The 18788-nt window shown below is 41.2% G+C and overlaps 1 protein-coding gene across 1 annotated transcript; it reads right to left on the bottom strand.

The window, feature by feature from the left end:
- Positions 1 to 4941: 4941 nt before the first annotated feature.
- Positions 4942 to 17626, bottom strand: LOC109889335 (serine/threonine-protein kinase H1 homolog). The gene is made up of 3 exons (XM_020480694.2): positions 17322 to 17626; positions 14286 to 15450; positions 4942 to 8108 (listed from the first exon to the last, which is right to left on the bottom strand). Exons 2-3 carry the CDS (start codon positions 15240 to 15242, stop codon positions 7800 to 7802), a joined length of 1266 nt encoding a protein of 421 aa, XP_020336283.1. The 5' UTR covers positions 15243 to 15450; positions 17322 to 17626; the 3' UTR covers positions 4942 to 7799.
- Positions 17627 to 18788: the final 1162 nt, after the last annotated feature.

The raw sequence follows: 18788 nt of genomic DNA, 5'->3' as shown, positions 1-18788 counted from the left end.
AAGGGGTGAGACATTCTTACTAATATGCTACAAAAGTTATAACGTATCATTTTTGTATGACTGAAGCCTTTAGTGAGAGGTCTAATGCTTTAATATTTAATCATTTCAGCTCTCCGAACTCATATTCATTACATAAATAGGCCTGTTTAGTTTTGTCTGGCTTGCCGTTCCAAATATAATTTAGAAAATAAGTTGCTAGGTGTAGGCAAGGCCATAAGCAAATAGGTTAACTGGGATATGACTAAAGAGTTAATCAGGGTGATTTTTCCACAAATAAACAGGTATTTTCCTTTCCACGGTAGCAAGATGGTATCAAACTTTCTATTAAAATGTATTGTAGTGAGATCATTTCTTTCTTTCGGGATATGAATTCCAAGTATTTCCACATCACTGTCAGACCATTTTATTGGTACACTACATAAAAGTGTTATTTTTTTGTGATCCAATATGTAATATAGTACACTTATCATAATTTTGTTGTAATCTAGAGACATTAGAAAAAATATCTAGATACTCTATGAGACTGTGGGAGGATACAAATTGTGGATTTAAAAGAAAACATGAATCATCAGCACCTTTGTTTTTAAGCCCTGAATTTCTAGCCCCTTGATATTATTGTTAGATCTGAGTTTAATAGCTAACATATCGATGGCCATAATAAATATATATGCCGATAGTGGACAACCTTGTTTTACTCCTCTTGACAGTTGAATACTAATATTTTACATCTAGGGTTACTATACATAACTTCAAATTTGAAATATTCCAGACATCTATAAATAAATTCCAGTTGTACTTTATCAAAAGCCTTTTCAAAGTCAGCTATGAATACCCGGCCTGGTTTCCTGGACTTTTCATAGTGTTCTATTGTTTCCAGTACTTGTCTTATACTATCTTCAATGTATCGTCCATGTAAAAAAAAAATGCCTGATTAGGATTAATAATATCCGACAACACTGTACCTTTTTAATTCCATGCGCTATGTATTTTGCCAGATTTTTTTGCACCACAACACTGAAGTGTAAGGAGCCTCCAATTTTTTAAATGGGTCTTTATATTTACCACTTGGGACCGGTTTCAGTCGTAAAGAAATCAGACCTTCTTGTTGAGTATCTGATCATCTAAAATGTTTATAGGAGTGGTTAAAATGCTAATAACGGTGCTCTAAGTACATCAAAAAAGGTTTGGAACACCTCAACTTGTATGCCATCCAGCCCTGGAGTTTTCCCAGACTTAAAGGCTTAATTGCATCAAGAAGTTCCTCCTCTGTAATTTGGCCTTCACATGAGTCTTTCTGTACAGATATTAATTTTACATTATAAATAGAAAAAAATACATACAATTCATGAAAAATATATGCTTAAAGTACTCTTTCAAAATATTGTTTGGTGAATCATGAGTGACTCCATCATTTGTAATAAGTTTCTATAAATCATTTTTGGGTGCCATATCTTTGTTGAAGATTAAAAAACTATTTGGTGCATTTTCCCCCATATTCCATCCAGTTCATTTTATTTGAATAAGATATTACACTTGATCTTTCTTGAATATGTTCCTCCATTTGTTTTTGTTTACCCTCTTACTTATTCTGTGCCTCTATGGCACAGTTTTTATTGCTATCTACTGTATCTGTACTGTTAGTCCTTCTATTTCTTTTGTTAATATGAACTCTTTTGACCTAAATTGCTTTTGTTTTAAAGATAAGTATTGAATTGCATGGCCTCTAAAGGCACAATTGTCCCATACAACAAGAGGATCTGCTGTACCTATGTTATGTTGGAAAAAGTCAGTTAGAAATTCTTATGTTGTCACGTGTGTGACTAGGGTGGGCATTCTAGTTTCTTTATTTCTATGTTTTCTATTTCTTTGTTTTCTGCCGAGTGTGGTTCCCAATCAGAGGCAGCTGTTTATCGTTGTCTCTGATTGGGGATCACATATAAGTTGTCATTCTCCTTTTGGTGTTCGTTGGGCTCTTGTTTTTTTTTGTCAGCTCTGTGAAGCCTGCAGAACGTGACTTTTGTTTTGTTTTGTGTTCTGAGTAAATAAAGAATCATGAACACTTACCACGCTGCACTTTGGTCCACTCATTCTGACGAGATCCGTTACATATGTGTTTGTTAAAAACAAGTTCTCATCCAATAGGCTTTGATTACATTTTCAATATCCTCTCCCATGTAAAAATTCTGTAAGCGTAATGTATATGCCAATTATTTGATGGTCCAACCGCATTTTGTCCCCTATTAACACTTTTAAACGTTTGATACCAGCGAGAATGACATAAGAAAGTAGTCGAGATGACTAGCTTGATTGAGCCTCCGCCATGTATATTTCACTAGGTCAGTTTATTTAAGCCTCCATATATCCATGATATTCGGGACAGGCTAGTTTTAGTCACATGCTGCTGCGGGGCTACGGCTGTATACTATTTATGCATATTCGATGGGATCAGGGATGCAGAATGCAGAGTCCACCACCATCACATACAGATACACTGTATCGAAATGATTTATTGGCTACATTTAAACTACTTATCAACACTAGTCTATCAAGTTAACATGCAGCATGATTCACAGCAACTGGTAAATGAGATAAAAGCAGTTTCACAATTTCACAGCATCTTGGATTTTTAGATGCAATGATCCTCAACAATCCAGTTATACTAAGTCATATAAAAGAAATACACACTATAATTAAAAAGTACACATGAGAATACAATAAATACATGTTAGAATATACACTATATGCAAGGTCAGTATCAGTACCAATCAATGAAAGGGATTCTGGTGGCATTTGTGTAATGTAGTCCTGTGTGTGTGTAGAGGGGTGCGGGAGTATCAGTATATGTGTTTGTGGATGTGTGGGTAGTGTGTATATAGTCAGTGCAGGTAGAGTCAGTACAGATGGGTGAGGTAGTCAGCTCTTGATGAGCTGTTCATAGTCCTATTGCTTGGAAGTAGAAGCTATCTCAGAGCCTGTTAGTTTGAGACCTGATGCTCCGGTACCGCTTGCCAGACAGTAGTGGGCAGAACAGTCCATGGCTGGGCTGGCTGAAGTCTTTGCAGATTTTCCTGGCCTTCCTCAGACATTGCCTGATGTAGACGTCCTCGATGGCTGTGCTGAGCCGTCCGCACCACCATCTGTAGAGCCTTACGGTCGAGGGCATGTCGTTGTTTTACCAGACGGTGATGCAGCTAGACAGAATTCTCTCAATAGTGCATGGATTGGAAATGAGTAAGAGAGAGTAGGTGTTAAATCTGACCTGATTAGAAGGCTATCTAAGGACAGGGTTGTTGATTAACAAGTTACCATAGTCTATAGTCTGTCCTCTTTAAACATACCAGTGGCTCAATTTCCTGCACTGTAAGCAGCCTATTGACTGTGGTGGAGCCCGTTTGTAAAATATCTTTACTAAATACGATACCCATCAACACAACTGGATAAATGAAAACAGAACCTGGTGTCTGTGAAAAGTATTTAAAATTCTCAGTTAATTGAATTAAACATGTAACAAGACCCACACATAAGCAAAACAATTAATCATACATTGCAGCAAAACCCTTTTGTCATATTGGTGGCATTTACACTATACTGGGTATACAAAAGTATTCGGCAACTTCAGCCACACCCGTTGCTGACAGGTGTATAGAATCGAGCACACAGCCATGCAACCTTCATAGACAAACACTTGCAGTAGAATGGCCCGTACCGAAGATCTCAGTGACTTTCAATGTGGCACAGTCATAGGATGCTACAGTACCTTTCAAAAAGTCAGTTCGTCAAATTTCTGACCTGATAGAGCTGCTCCGGGTCAACTGTAAGTTCTGTTATTGAAGATCGTCTGTCCTCCGTTGCAACACTCACTACCAAGTTCCAAACTGCTCTCTGGAAGCAACATCAGCACAAGAACTGTTCGTCGGGAGCTTCATGAAATGGGTTTCCATGGCAGAGTAGCCGTTACATATGTGTTTGTTAAAAACAAGCCTAAGTTCTAAGTTCACCATGCGCAATGCCAAGCGGCGGCTGGAGTGGTGTACAGCTTGCCACCATTGAACTCTGGAGCAGTGGAAATGTGTTTTCTGGAGTGATGAATCACGCTTCACCATCTGGCAGTCCGACGGAAGAATCTGGGTTTGGCGGATGCCAGGAGAAAGCTACCAGTCCGAATGCATTGTGGCAACTTTAAAGTTTGGTGGAGGAGGAATAATGGTCTGGGGCTGTTTTTTATGGTTTGGGCTAGGCCCCTTAGTTCCAGTGAAGGGAAATCTTAACGCTACAGCATACAATGACATTCTAGACGATTCTGTGCTTCCAACTTTGTGGCAACAGTAGTTTGGGGAAAGCCCTTTCCTGTTTCAGCATAACAATGCCCCCGGGCACAAAGCAAAGTCTATACAGAAATGGTTTGTCGAGATCAGTGTGGAAGAATTTAACTGGCCTGCACAGAGCCCTGACCTCAACCCCATCAAACACTTTTGGGATGAATTGGAACGCCGACCGCGAACCAGGTCTAATCGCCCAACATCAGTGCCCAACCTCACTAACGCTCATGGCTGAATGGAAGCAAGTCTCCGCAGCAATGTTCCAACATCTAGTGGAAAACCTTCCCAGAAGAGTGGAGGCTGTTATAGCAGAAAAGGGGGGGGACCAATTCCATATTAATGCCCATGATTTTGGAATGAAATGTTCAACAAGCAGGTGTCCACATACTTTTGGTCATGTAGTGTATTTTACTAGGACTTCCAAACAAAAAATGCATAGGGCTCACATAGGGGAAAGACCATAATGATGCCAAATCCATCAAAACACTGGGAAACATGACAAAGCATATGATACACAGTGGAAAAAAGGGATCTTTCCTTTCAAATTGGTATGAACATATGGCTGGTACTTTTTGAAAGGATGTATCACTAAGAACTTTATTTTAAATTAGTACAAAAAAAGTTGTCAGGTTCGAGTTTATTTGGCATATTCAAATAAAACATGACTCACTGAACCAGTTCACCATTTAAAAAAAAGTGAATGTACAAGAATCATTGTGTTATCACTCATTTAAACACAAATGAACAACATTAAAAAAAATACATAAAAAACAATTGCATTCGGGAAACAGTGTTGAATTGGCTACTTCCGAAAAAGACAACAGCATGTGTCATACAGATAGAACAGGTGAAAGGAAACACTTTCGGAAAATATGTTTACATTCCGCAAGATCTCTTGCAAATACTATTTGGTTAATCATTGACTTGGCACACATTACACACTTTACAATTTTCTCCATTTAAAAAAATGTAATCTATTCTCTTCAGGCCTAGACATAGTTTTTTCAGGATGTAAAAATAATTTTGAATTCCATGTTTGCATTAAAACCAAACCTTTGTTAAAAATAAAAAGCATTGATGTTACAAAAACAATCAATCAACAAGTGACTGAAACCATGGCATTATTCGTTCTGTGGGGTTGAAAATGCATGGTACCAATGTATGCTGCATTTCACATACACTGAGTGTAAAAAACATTAATAACACCTGCTCTTTCCATTACAGACTGACCAGGTGAATGCTTTGATCCGTTATTGATGACGCTTGCTAAATCCACTTAAATTGGTATAGATGAAGAGGAGACAGGTTAATAAAGGATTTTGAAGCCTTGAGACATGGATTGTGTATGTGTGCCATTCAGAGGGTGAATAGGCATAACAAGAGATTTAAGTGCCTTTGAACAGGGTATGGTAGTAGGTGCCAGGGGCACTGGTTTGTGTCAAGAACTGCAACTCTGCCGGGTTTTTCATGCTCAACAGTTTCCCTTGTGTATCAAGAATGGTCCCCAAAGTACATCCACCCAACTTGACACAACTGTGGGAAGCATTGGAGTCACCATGGGCCAGCATCCCTGTGGAATGCTTTCAACACCTTTTAGAGTCCATGCCATGACAACTTGAGGCTGTTCAGAGAACAAAAGGGGGGAGGGGGAGGGTGCAGTTGGCCAAGTATGTGGGGGGAAGACACCACTGCACATTACTGTGCAACAATTTAAAAAAAAAACAATAACAGCAGTAGGACCGATTGAGTGAAGATGGAGAATAATGTAACATTATAGAATTACCAAATGAGAGATTGAGGTAAGCTGATACGGCTCTGTTGGATTTCCAGTATCTTTGAAAAATTCACTTTAAAATACCAGCGCTTCTCACCGGAAATTGCTCAAAAGTACATAGTCTATATGACAAAATCAAACCGATCGCTTACTATGGGTGTCTTGGTTGGGGAGTACAAAAAGATAACTACAAAAGGAGCTAACTAACAAGAGCATGTGTAATTAATATACAAAACCTACAATTAAGCCTGTCAACAAAAAACAGAGGTATAAGTACATTGTTTAATCCCTTCAAAACACTATTGGATGACCCCTCAAAATGGTACTGTGGGTTAAATGAGATCAGTCCCTTGAACCACCACTTAAATAAGTGCATTCACAGGCTATAACAAGGTACACCCAAAATAATAAAATCTCTGAAACATTGAAGAGTTCCATTTAAAAGACTAAAGCAATAGTTATAAGATTTATTTTCAAACCTATAATTTTATGGTCATTTTTCTTGATTAAGACTTGACAATAGTGCAGAAAGGCCAGATTTGAATTGGTCTCTCCTCCCAACAGCCGTCTGTGGGCTTTACGACTGGCAAAGCATCCTCCACAGCGCAAATTTAGTTGTTGTCAAACTACATAGTTTGTTCAATAAAAATATTTAGAAAACATTTAAAATACAGTACAAACATGAGATGTCTGCATTACTCAGAACAAATTGGAAAGAAATATTTGATACAACAAATTAAATGAATACTGAGCTTTCAACCATTGGACTATTCTCCATCAGTTAGACATTTATTTGATCTATTCTCCATCAGTTTGTTAAATTACACATCACTTGACGTGTATACTTCATTACAACAATGCTGTCCATCTCAGAAAGCAGGAGCAGGAGAGTGCAGAGACAGGACTAGGTTTCAGCCTAATCAATCCTCACGACGACAGATGCAAAAGCGCTGGATCATCCATCCTTATTTAGTTTCCAGTCAACCTCCCTCAGACTTTCAAGCTCACAGTTAAAAAAGAATCCCAGAACGAATTGGGAAAGAAATCATGAATGGACAGGTTGTAAAAACTGAATCCTGGCAAGAAAGAGACTTAATTTGCAATCCATGAAAGCAACTGGTCGGGATACAATAAGATTGGATATACGACTTCTAAACCAAAATTAAATAAATCAATGTTTATTTTGGCCTTCATTGACATACTTGTGTTTTAGCACAAAGTATCATCGTATTTTTTGTCCAAATCAAGATATAATCAGATATAGATCTCCACCAAAACAAGTAACTCACTGTTCTTGTAACATAATAAATTCACAGCAAATAATCAGGAATCAGTGTTGGAAAAGCATTTCAACATCCCTTCCTAAACCTTCATTACCTTGAATTCTGTTCAACAGATCCGTTTAGATGGACAGCTTCAAGTGACCATTTCTACGGAAACAATATAATCATGACAACAATAAATAAATATGAGGAGACACACAAGGACAGGAAAGAAACTTGAGGAAATAGGAATCTAGGAAAAATAGTGAAATCTGAGGAGGTTTTGTTTACTGCCTCAGTGGCACAATGGCCTAGGATGGATGTTGAAGTTATTGCTGAGCTGAAGTGCTGTTCTAGGTCGCTGCTGATAAGTCCCTGCTTGTGGTCTCAATGAGACCTGCAACATTACGAGTTTGTCAAAATTACAGCCCATGTAACTATTACTCAGCCATTGTATTGTTGTTGGTAGCGGCGGTTGAGCTCACGCAGCTCTTTCTCCCGAGCACGGCGAGCCTTGTTGGACTTGGTGGAGCGTGTGGACTGGGCAGACTTGGTGCTGTGGCAGCGTGACGAGGCCCTCTTCAGGAGGTTCTGGGAGATAGAGCGCTGCAGGTTCTTCATGGAGGATGAAGCAGCCATGCTGACGACCCAGGGGTGCTTCAGAGCCTGGCCTGCAGTCAACCTGTCGCTGGGGTCCACTGTCAGCACACGGTCAATGAAGTCCTTCGCCAGGTTGGACACACTGGGCCATGGCTGAGCAGGGAGGAAGAGATGGAAAAAGAGCTTTAAATGTTGAGGAACTGCAAAATTTGTTATGGTTTGTATTAAGGCTTTATATGATGCACTAGTGGGGGGGTCAAATCCATTTTCAGTGAAAGTAATTAAGTGGCAGAGTCCATTTGTCTAGCACACTTGTGGATACCTGTTGAATTTTGGGACATAACTATAACGAACAATACATACAGGAGGGCATCAGAATGTAAAGCAGCTGCGGTTGAACATTGCTATACTGTACGCAGTGTTTTCCACTAGCGCCGGCTGTCGGCTTTACAGCCGACTCGATAGTTAATTTAAGTAGAAAAACTATGCTACTTTTCAATTCGGTAGTCAGAAAAAAGAATGTGGAGCCTTCCCCCGCTAGAATGAACAATATGCATCTTCTAGTGTTCTATTGATAGGAGGACAGGCGCCTATCAGTAACAAAGTGAGCAATGACAGGGAAGTCTGCTGTCTGTCTCGCCTCTCGCTACCTCTGTATCTGAGTGTATGAGCAGTCAAATTTCTTTACACGGTGGGATAGAGCATACATTTCCATGTCCCATAACAGGGCTCGACAATAACGCTTGTCCGGGACAAGTAAAATACATTGTTGGACAAGAAGAATATAGATATAAGATGTCCAAATGGACAAGTACATTTTGTATTTTTTTTTAAGTCACAAAATGCTCCTGAGTGGCGCAGCGGTCTAAGGCACATAATCTCAGTGTAAGAGGCATCACTACAGTCCCTGGTTCGAATCCAGGCTGTATCACATCCGGCTGTGATTGGGAGTCCCATAGGGCAGTGCACAATTGGCTCAGTGCCGTAACAATTTGTTCTTATAACTATTAAAATTAAATAAAAAGCCTATGTGCGCATTTTACCTACTTATGTCCAAACTTATGCTGACATGAGGGAGGCGCCAGACAATGTAGCCAAACTTTAATGAGACTTTTAATTGTATAAATACAGGCTAAACGCCAGTCATTTTTGACAAATATAACAAAAGATAATAAATATTAACATCTTAAAGGCTTGATTCTGTCGACATACTCAGATGCACAGTTCGTTCAGCTCAAATGGTCACAAGAGTGGAGAGCGAAGGACCATGCCTGTTCCGCACACCACTCATCCTTGAATCTGAGCGGAGGTGGTCAGCATTTTGAAACTAGTTAACCATGAAGTACGTCTTAACTCGTTTCAAAGTAGCCTAGCCAAAATGCAACCATATAAATGTTGAGGGAATGATTTTATAAACACTTTTAATATGTCATTGAAAACAGCATTTTTCTCATGTTATATTGGTTTTCAAATCAACGTTATTTTATTGTCCAGCAGCCAAAGGTATAATCCTAGCTATATTAGTAACCCATGCCAGTTGATTCCTCTTTAGATCTTAGATTGACGCTAGGCTAGCTAATTGAGGCTATTTTGCTGCACTCCCCATCCTTGTCTACAACAACTCCATTCACATAAACAGCCTAACCGTTGGTTGATCATTGAAGACTACACATTCTCATTTAGCCAATTTAATTCCGGAATTTTAATTCCATTTTGCATTGATTATGGATCTCCCACTTAACTGCTACACATGTAGCATCTGACTGTAGTGCTGCAATGACTGACCGACAATAACAAGCCATACCCTGCAAAACGTGTGTAGGCTACTCATAATAAACTGTCATAAAACTGTTGTTTTATAAAAATGTGGAATGTAATGGTCTATTGTTGTAGGCTATGTAGCAATGTCACATAATTGTTTAACATTTTAGACAAGGCCTTTTCATTGTTAAAATAGTCCTATATTTTGTATTTCTTCTAAAAAATGAATACTAATGTCCGTTCAGATTTTTTGAATAACCGCATCCATCCATACTTTTTAATACATATCCTGATAACCAAATATATAGAGAAAGCGTGCCAACCTATCGGCACTGCATGACCCCATTGCATTTAAGAACTACACCATGTCTGAGCCAGTAGTGGGCCAGCGAGAAAAAAAGGCTACCATTGGACCTTGCCATGTTTCATATGCAGCCACGGAGTGGTGGCGCATAGATTATTTACTGTGCTTTGACTGACGAACAGCAAGCTTGACTTGTTTACAAAAGGTGTCGAACTGAATGAAAAGTCGATCTCATATATCCTTGAAATTCATAAATCATACAACATAGTTATACAGTGAGCTTCAAAGGTATTGGGACTGTGACACATGTTTTGTTGGTTTTGGCTCTGTACACCAGCACTTCAGATTTGAAATTATAGAATTAGGTTAAAGTGAGGTTAAATTGCAGACTCAGCTTTAATTTGAGAGTATTTTCATCCATATCGGGTGAACCGTTTAGAAATTACAGCACTCTTTGTACCATTTTAGGGGACCAATAGTACTGGGAAAAATTAACTTATGTGTATTAAAGTTTGGCCTTTATCAAATGAAGCATAGCTACACCCATGTATGTTACCCCCACTGAGAGAAGCTGAACTTGTCTGATTCAAAGAAGGCCCTTATTACGCGCACACACATTGAGCATACTGCAGTTGCTGCCAGGAACTCCAGCCTAACATCACAAAGAAACGTTGGGGGTTTGTTTTGAAATAATTGTGCACAGTCCAGAAACACATAGACATGTTTTCGATTCAAATTAAACCCAGGCTAACACATTAGCAACTGTATGCAATGCATCCAATATGAATTGAACAACAGTGGTTGGCGAGTATTGTTAAGATCCCAGACGCTCGTTCAGAATGTTTTAACGCATCGCAATCGATTCGGTTTTGGAAACAAAAGGAACGTATCTTTCATATCAGCGAGAAATACTATATCAAATGGAATTGTTTTAAGATGGTCATACCAAATTATTTGATTTGGAATTGTAAGACCCCTTAAGTTATAAACAAATAAATAATTGAATTTGGCATTACTGCTATTAGCCCATAGAAACCCATTGAAAAACAGGTCCACTACATAAAACAACAGATAGTAAAAAAGAAAACATTTTACAAAGGAAGTTTGTTCTGAAGTTTCTGTCCAATATTTGAGAGATGCAAAAGATTAGGATTATTATTTTAAATGTATTTAACCGCGTATTTTAGACACTAAATGATCTACATATATACATACATGTATGTATGTGGACACCCCTTCAAACACTACCTGCCCGAATGCATAGTGCCAACTGTAAAGTTTGGTGGAGGAGGAATAATAGTCTGGGGCCGTTTTTCATGGTTCGGGCTAGGCCTGTTAGTTCCAATGAAGGAACATCTGCACACTACAGCATACAATGACCGTCTAAAGGATTTATTCCCTGTTTCAGCAGGACAATGCCCCCGGGCACAAAGCGAGGTCCATACAGAAATGGTTTGTCGAGATCAGTGTGGAAAAACTGGACTGTCCTGCACAGAGCTCTGACATCAACCCCATCGAACACCTTTGGGATGAATTGGAACGCTGACTGTGAGCCAGGCCTAATCGGCCAAAACATGAGTGCCCGAACTCACTAATGCTCGTGGCATCTAGTGGAAAGCCTTCCCAGAAGAGTGGAGGCTGTTATGGCAGCAAAGGACTCAGTCAGAGGCTCCATGTGGAGGAAAATATTTGCTAAATTTGAAAAATAAATTAAGGTAAGAAAAAAGTAACAATAAAATAACAAGGCTATATACAGGGGGTACTGGTACAGAGTCAATGTGCTCCATATATATATATACACACACACACACACACACACACACACACACACACACACACACACACACACAGAGAGAACAGTCTATGACTAGGGTGGTTGGAGTCTGACAATTTTATGGGCCTTCCTCTAACACCACCTGGTATAGAGGTCATGGATGAAAGGAAGCTTGGCCCCAGTGATGTAGTGTGCCATACGTACTACCCTCTGTAGCGCCTTGCGATCAGATGCCGAGCAGTTGCCATACCAAGCAGTGATGCAACCAGTCAGGAAGCTCTCGATGATGCAGCTTTAGAACTTTGAGGATCTGAGGATCCATGCTAAATCTTTTCAGTCTCCTGAGGGGGAAAAGGCATTGTTGAGGCCTCTTTACGATTGTCTTGGTGTGTTAGGACTATGATAGTGTGTTAGTGATTTGGACGCTAAAGAACTTGAAGCCCTCGGGCCGCTCCAGTACAGCCCGTTGATGTGAATGGGGGCGTGCTCGGCCCCCTTTTTCCTGTAGTCCACCATCAGCTCTTTTGTCTGGCTCATGTTGAGGGAGAGGTTGTTGTCCTGGCACCACACTGCTAGGTTTAAGACATCCTCCCTGTAGGCTGTCTCATCGTTGTCAGTGATCAGGACTACCACCGCTGTGATATCGGCAAACTTCATGGTGTTGGGAGTCGTGCGTGGCCACGCAGTTGTGAGTGAATGGGGATTACAGGAGAGGACGCAGCCCAAAGGGGCCCCCGTGTTGAGGTGTGGCAGTGTGGCAGATGTTGTTGGCTACCCTTACCACCTGGGGGCGGCTTGTCAGGAAGTCCAGGATCCAGTTGCAGAGGGAGGTGTTTAGTCCCAGGGTCCTTAGCTTAGTGAGGAGCTTTGAGGGCACTATGGTGTTGAACGCTGAGCTGTAGTCAACAAACAGCATTCTCACATAGGTGTTCCTTTTGTCCAGGTGGGAAAGGGCAATAAAGATTCTGTCATCGGTGGATCTGTTGGGGTGGTATGTGTGCATGCTCGGAGTATGCGTCCTTGTAATCAATCTGGCCCTGCAGTCTTGTGAATGTTGACCTGTTTAAAATGTCTAACTCACATCGGCTACAGAGAGCAGGATCACACACTCATCTGAAACAGCTGGTGCTCTCATGCATGGTTCAGTGATGCTTGCCTCGAAGCGAGCATAGAAGGCATTTAGCTTGTCTGGTTTGGTTTCCCTTTGTAATCCGTAATAGTTTGCAAGCCCTGCCACATTCGACGAGCATCAGAACCGGTGTAGTACGATTAAATCTTAGTCCTGTGTTGACGCTTTGCCTGTTTGATGGTTCGTCAGAGGGCATAGCGGGATGTCTTAATGTCCCATGTCTTAATGTCCCCGCTCCTTGAAAGCGGCAACTCTAGCCTTTAACTCAGTGAGGATGTTGTCTGTAATCCATGGCTTCTGGTTAGGATATGTACGTACAGTCACTGTGGGGACGACGTCTTTAATGCACTTATAGATGAAATCGGAGACTGATGTGGTGTTACTCATCAATACCATCGGATAAATCCCAGAACATATTCCAGTCTGTGCTAGCAAAACAGTCCTGTAGCTTAGCTTCCACGTCATCAGACCACTTCTGTATAGAGCGAGTCACTGGTACTTTCTGCTTCAGTTTTTGCTTGTAAGCAGGAATCAGGAGCATAGAATTATGCAGATCTGCCAAATGGAGGGTAAGGGAGAGCTTTGTACACATCTCTATGTGTGGAGTAAAGATGGTATGGAGTTTTTTTTTCTTCCTGTGGTAGAAATGATGTAAAACGGATTTAAGTTTCCCTGCATTAAAGTCCCCGGCCACTAGGAGCACTGTTTCTGGGGGAGCATTCTCTTGTTTGTTTGTGTCCTTATACAGCATTGTTGAGTGCGGTCTTAGTGCCTGCATCAGTTTGTGGTGGTAAATAGACAGCTACAAAAAATATAGATGAAAGCTCTCTTGGTAAATAGTGTGGAGACTTCCTTAATATTAGAGATTGCGCAGCAGCTGTTGACAAATAGACACAGACAACCACCCCTCGTCTTACCGGAGGTAGCTGTTCTGTCTTGCTGATGCACGGAAAACCCAGCCAACTGTATATTATCCATGTCCTCGCTCAGCCATATTCCGCACAGTTCCGTCTTGATCTGATTTATCTCTAAATAAACTGTGCACTGATCCCACAGAAAGAAAATGGAATTCAAATAATTACAAACCAACAAATAAACGAATATCAACATATGTTTCGAAAACCAGTTTGAAAGGAATGACTATTGACGTTTCTAAACGTTAAAAACACAGCATCAGAATTATAGTTCACATGGAGCCAACCGTAAGCAAATGTAACCGCTGAAACGTTTTTTTTTGAGAGAGAGATAGGGAGGAGTGCTCGATAGGGGTTGTAGAATTATTGAGAAGCAGAGAGGACAGCAAATTAGTAAGAATCAGAAACTAAATGGATGAAGAGAGTGTGTGAGGTCATAGATGCTTACCTCCCCAGAGAAGCTGTACTTCCCTTTGAGGATCTGGCGGTAGAGTCGCATGCGGTTGTCATCCTCAAAGGGCATGGTTCCACTCAGCAGAATGTAGGAAATGACACCCAGAGCCCACATGTCTACAGCATTAGTGTATGGCTTCCGTACCAGGATCTCTGGGGCAATGTACTCTGGTGTCCCACAAGTGGTCTTCATCAAGCACTCATCCCCCTTTTTACGAGTGCTGGCCAGCCCAAAGTCAGTGATCATAATTTTTGAGTCCGCCCCAGGGTGATAGTAGAGCAGGTTCTCAGGCTTGAGGTCACGGTGGGTGATGCCAAGTGTATGTAGATACTTGACCCCGTCCAGTACCATCTGTAGGACACGTGTAGCATCACGCTCTGTGAAAGAGCCACGGGCGATGATACGGTCAAAAAGCTCTCCTCCTGTAGCCAGCTCCATCACCATGTACACTCTCTCAGCTGTCTCAAACACCTCCATCAGCTGGATGATGTTAGTGTGGCGTACACGACGCAGGACACACAGCTCTGACTCGCATACCTCACGTCCCTCTCTATAGCGCGTCTCGATCATCTTGATAGCGTAGGGCTGACGTGTGCTCTTGTGCTCCACTCGCACCACCCGGCTGAAGCTACCGCGACCTATCAGGGCCTTAATGTCATATTTGGCTGTGACCCGTGGGTCAAACTTGGCTCTGTACTTGGCTACCTTGTTTCTGCGTGGGTCTGAGGCCTCTGGTTGGCCTGTACCCGAGGATGCCCGGGTAGCTGGGAAAGCTGCCTGGGCCTGTGGAGAGAGAGAGCCTGTTTTCTCCCCTCCCATTTTACTCCCACTGCCGTCGTCTCGGATGAAATGTTTGTAGATGTCGGTCTTAGGAGGCTCCACCTTTTTGACCAAGTCTAGCTGGACATCTCCAGGTGGCTCAGGGAGGACCTTGCTCGTCCTGCACCCCATCACATCACAATCCTGACCAGCAGGACATCCTCATCGCCCATGTAACATCCAGGCACTGAAGAGCATCAAGACACAGCAGACAGCCAATGCTCTTGACAAAATTCTGCAGTGGCCCACTGAACCAACTTTATCAATGGCAATCAGTGTGGCAGGCCACTCAGAAAATAGCTCCTCCAGACAGAAGTGGACTGATGAAAATGGGGAAATTCTGAAAGAAAGAATACAGAGTAAAATATATTTTTTATGATACATTTTAAATAAATCATTGTTCAATACCAAGTTCAACACCCTAAAAGATGACTGATTTGACCAAATATAGCCTAGTAGCATATAGGCATAGCACATAGGCCTATTTTGTGTGCTGTGGAAATGCATCACATTTCCTACCTAAACTGAGAAGTGTTGTGTCATGAAAAATTAAATCAAGAATTATGTTAGGGCCTCCCGGGTGGCGCAGTGGTTAAGGGCGCTGTACCACCAGAGACTCTGGGTTCGCGCCCAGGCTCTGTCATAACCGGCCGTGACCGGGAGGTCCGTGGGGCGGCGCACAATTGGCCTAGCGTCGTCCGGGTTAGGGAGGGGTTGGCCGGTAGGGATATCCTTGTCTCATCGCGCACCAGCGACTCCTGTGGCGGGCCGGGCGCAGTGCGTGCTAACCAAGGTTGCCAGGTGCACGGTGTTTCCTCCGACACATTGGTGCGGCTGGCTTCCGGGTTGGATGCGAGCTGTGTTAAGAAGCAGTGCGGCTTGGTTGGGTTGTGTATCGGAGGACGCATGACTTTCAACCTTCGTCTCTCCTGAGCCTGTACGGGAGTTGTAGCGATGAGACAAGATAGTAGCTACTAAACAATTGGATACCACGAAATTGGGAAGAAAACAGGGTAAAAAAAATATATATATATATAAGAATTATGTTAGTAGAATCAATTCTGGTAAAGATTCTAAATAAAAATCGGGCATACCAAGAATGTCAATAAGAAAGTCTGCATACATGTATTGACATACGGCTAAATAACGGTTCAGGCATCCCACCAACTGGTCCCCCCAGCTTAATTGACATTTATGCTCTAGGTTTGTCTCAGACGTCACATTATTGGATCTGTCCCACTATAGCATCTGTAAGAGCACGGCAGCGCCATTGAGGACATCTCGATTTTGAATTAGTACATTTTCTTCTTCTACTACTTCAATGAGTTGACAAACCAACTGAAAGGGTGCATACTGACACCTGTAGTGTGTTCTTTGAACAGGTATAAAGCCAAGGTTGGCGATTTACTGCCATCTGCAGTTATGGATGGTTTGCTCACGAGCAGGGCTCTAAATGGACATTTTTCATATGTAGCACTGGTGCTCCCAACATTAAAAAGCACAACATACAATTTAGGAGTACCAGAAAATCTGATTTTTAAAAATGATTGAGAAACAGCCTATATGAATTTTAGCTACTTCTGAAGCACGTTGTTCCCTGGAAACTAATACATAACCCTGTAAATACATGTGTTTAATATAAAAAGCAGATTCATACATATAACTGTCATTGAAATTAAAAAGTAATTTGTGGCATATTAGGTTCCTACAGCTTCTGGGCACCAGAGTCTTCTAGCTTTCTCTATGGCCTGGCTACATCATATACTGGCCTTGCAAACTAGGAAAATAGTGCCATTTGCAACAGCCGTCATGTATCAAATCTATAATCCAACCCAATTTGAGAAAATGTTACATTGTTGCAGTTTGTGGCAGCATTGTATAATTTGGGGCGGTGTAGCCAACAAGGTTACTTTGTCGGCCATGATGAATGTAGCAAACTTAAATGCCGACGATAGTTGCCTATTCCTCTGTAGCATAACCTAAAACTATAGGCCTAAAAGTTGTTTTAGTACATTTGTTTGTGGTAGGAATCTAAACAATTTGCGAGATAAAAGGTCGTGAGAAAGTTGACAGCCATGCCACTTTATCTTGATCGATTGTTTTAAAAAGGGACATTTATCCTTTATCATAAACTGTTGGTTAACAAAACCCATGTATTAGCACATTTCATATTGTTCTGTACTCTGAAGCATCAAAACAACAAAATCTCACCGTAGCTATATCCAAGTTAGCTAGCTAGCTACACACGACAGCAAGACTCCACAACAGGACTCAGCTGTTCTCTCCATTTTTTTGGTTCGGATTTTTCAAAGTTGAATCCAGTTGATTATAAACATAGACGATTGAGCAGTATGCTGTCTCTGATAACATTCGGAGTAAATTGAAACAAGTTAATAGCTTTATTTCTCGGGTAAAGTCGGTGGCAAAACAGCAGATTGAAGTGCTCGGTAGTTTGCTTCATAAAACAGTTTTTTTTTGTGGGACCACCTTTTTCCCCTGTAAACTTCTTTGTAAGTACGACCTCCTCGGCTTGTTTCAGATATACTTTGGAGGCAGCCTGGTCTCATAGACTAGACGTAGTATACTAAAGTAAATCCGGGAAATTTAAAAGTATGATACAGTATGTTATGTTTGGTATGGTTACATAAGACAAAAACAAAAGTAGGGTGGCTGGTCAGATGTATAACGCCAACGTCTAGCAACCCGAAAATTGCAAGTTTGAATCTCATCATGGACAACTTCAGCATTTTAGATAATTAGCTACTTAGCATGTTAGCTAAACCTAACCTGAACCCTTTTAGCCAACTACTAAACATAATCCTAACCCATAGGCTAGCTAATGTTAGCCACCTAGCTAGAATTCGTAACATATCATACGTTTAACAAATTCGTTACATCTAATACAAATTGTAATTCGTAACATACAGCATATATGCAAAAGTATGTGGACACACCTTCAAATTAGTGGATTTGGCTATTTCAGCCACACCTGTTGCTGACAGGTATAAAATCAACCACACAGCCATGCAATCGCCATAGAGAAACATTGACAGTAGAATGGCCTTACTGAAAAGCTCAGTGACTTTCAATGTGGCACAATGCACTGCATCGCAGTGCTATAGGCATAAACTACATATCTGGGTTAGATCCCAGATACACTACCGTTCAAAAGTTTGGGGTCACTTAGAAATGTCCTTGTTCTTGAAAGAAAATTTAAAAAATTGTGCATTAAAATAACAAAATTTATCAGAAATATAGTGTAGACATTGTTAATGTTGTAAATGACTTTTATGGAATAAGGAGCCTAGCTGGAGTGAGCTTTACACCACTCCAGCTGACGCTTGGCATTGCACATGGTGATCCATTGTGAGTTTGTGAGGTCTGTATGTGCTGTTATTGTGAAGTGGAAACGTCTAGAAGCAACAGCGGCGTGAAGTTGTAGGCCACACAAGCTCACAGAATGGATCACCAATGTCAAGCGTCGGCTGGAGTGGTGTAAAGCCCACTGCCATTAGACTCTGGAGCAGTGGAAATGCATTCTCTGGAGTGATGAATCACACTTCACCATCTGGCAGTCCGACGGACAAATCTGGGTTTGGCAGATGCCAGGAGAACGTTACCTGCCAGAATGCATAGGGCCAACTGTAAAGTTTGATGGAAGAGGAATAATGGTCTGGG

Source organism: Oncorhynchus kisutch, linkage group LG4 (assembly GCF_002021735.2).
Source record: "Oncorhynchus kisutch isolate 150728-3 linkage group LG4, Okis_V2, whole genome shotgun sequence".
Taxonomy (NCBI): domain Eukaryota; kingdom Metazoa; phylum Chordata; class Actinopteri; order Salmoniformes; family Salmonidae; genus Oncorhynchus; species Oncorhynchus kisutch.
The sequence above is the reverse complement of the archived record's forward strand: the minus strand, read 5'-3'. Positions and strand labels throughout refer to the sequence as shown.

Coding starts and splice junctions, on each gene's coding strand:
- LOC109889335 (XM_020480694.2), bottom strand. CDS start 15,242: ATGGGGTGCAGGACGAGCAAGGTCCTCCCTGAGCCACCTGGAGATGTC. Junction 8,109..14,285: donor AGTACAGCTTCTCTGGGGAG/GTAAGCATCTAT, acceptor CTCCCTGCTCAG/CCATGGCCCAGTGTGTCCAA.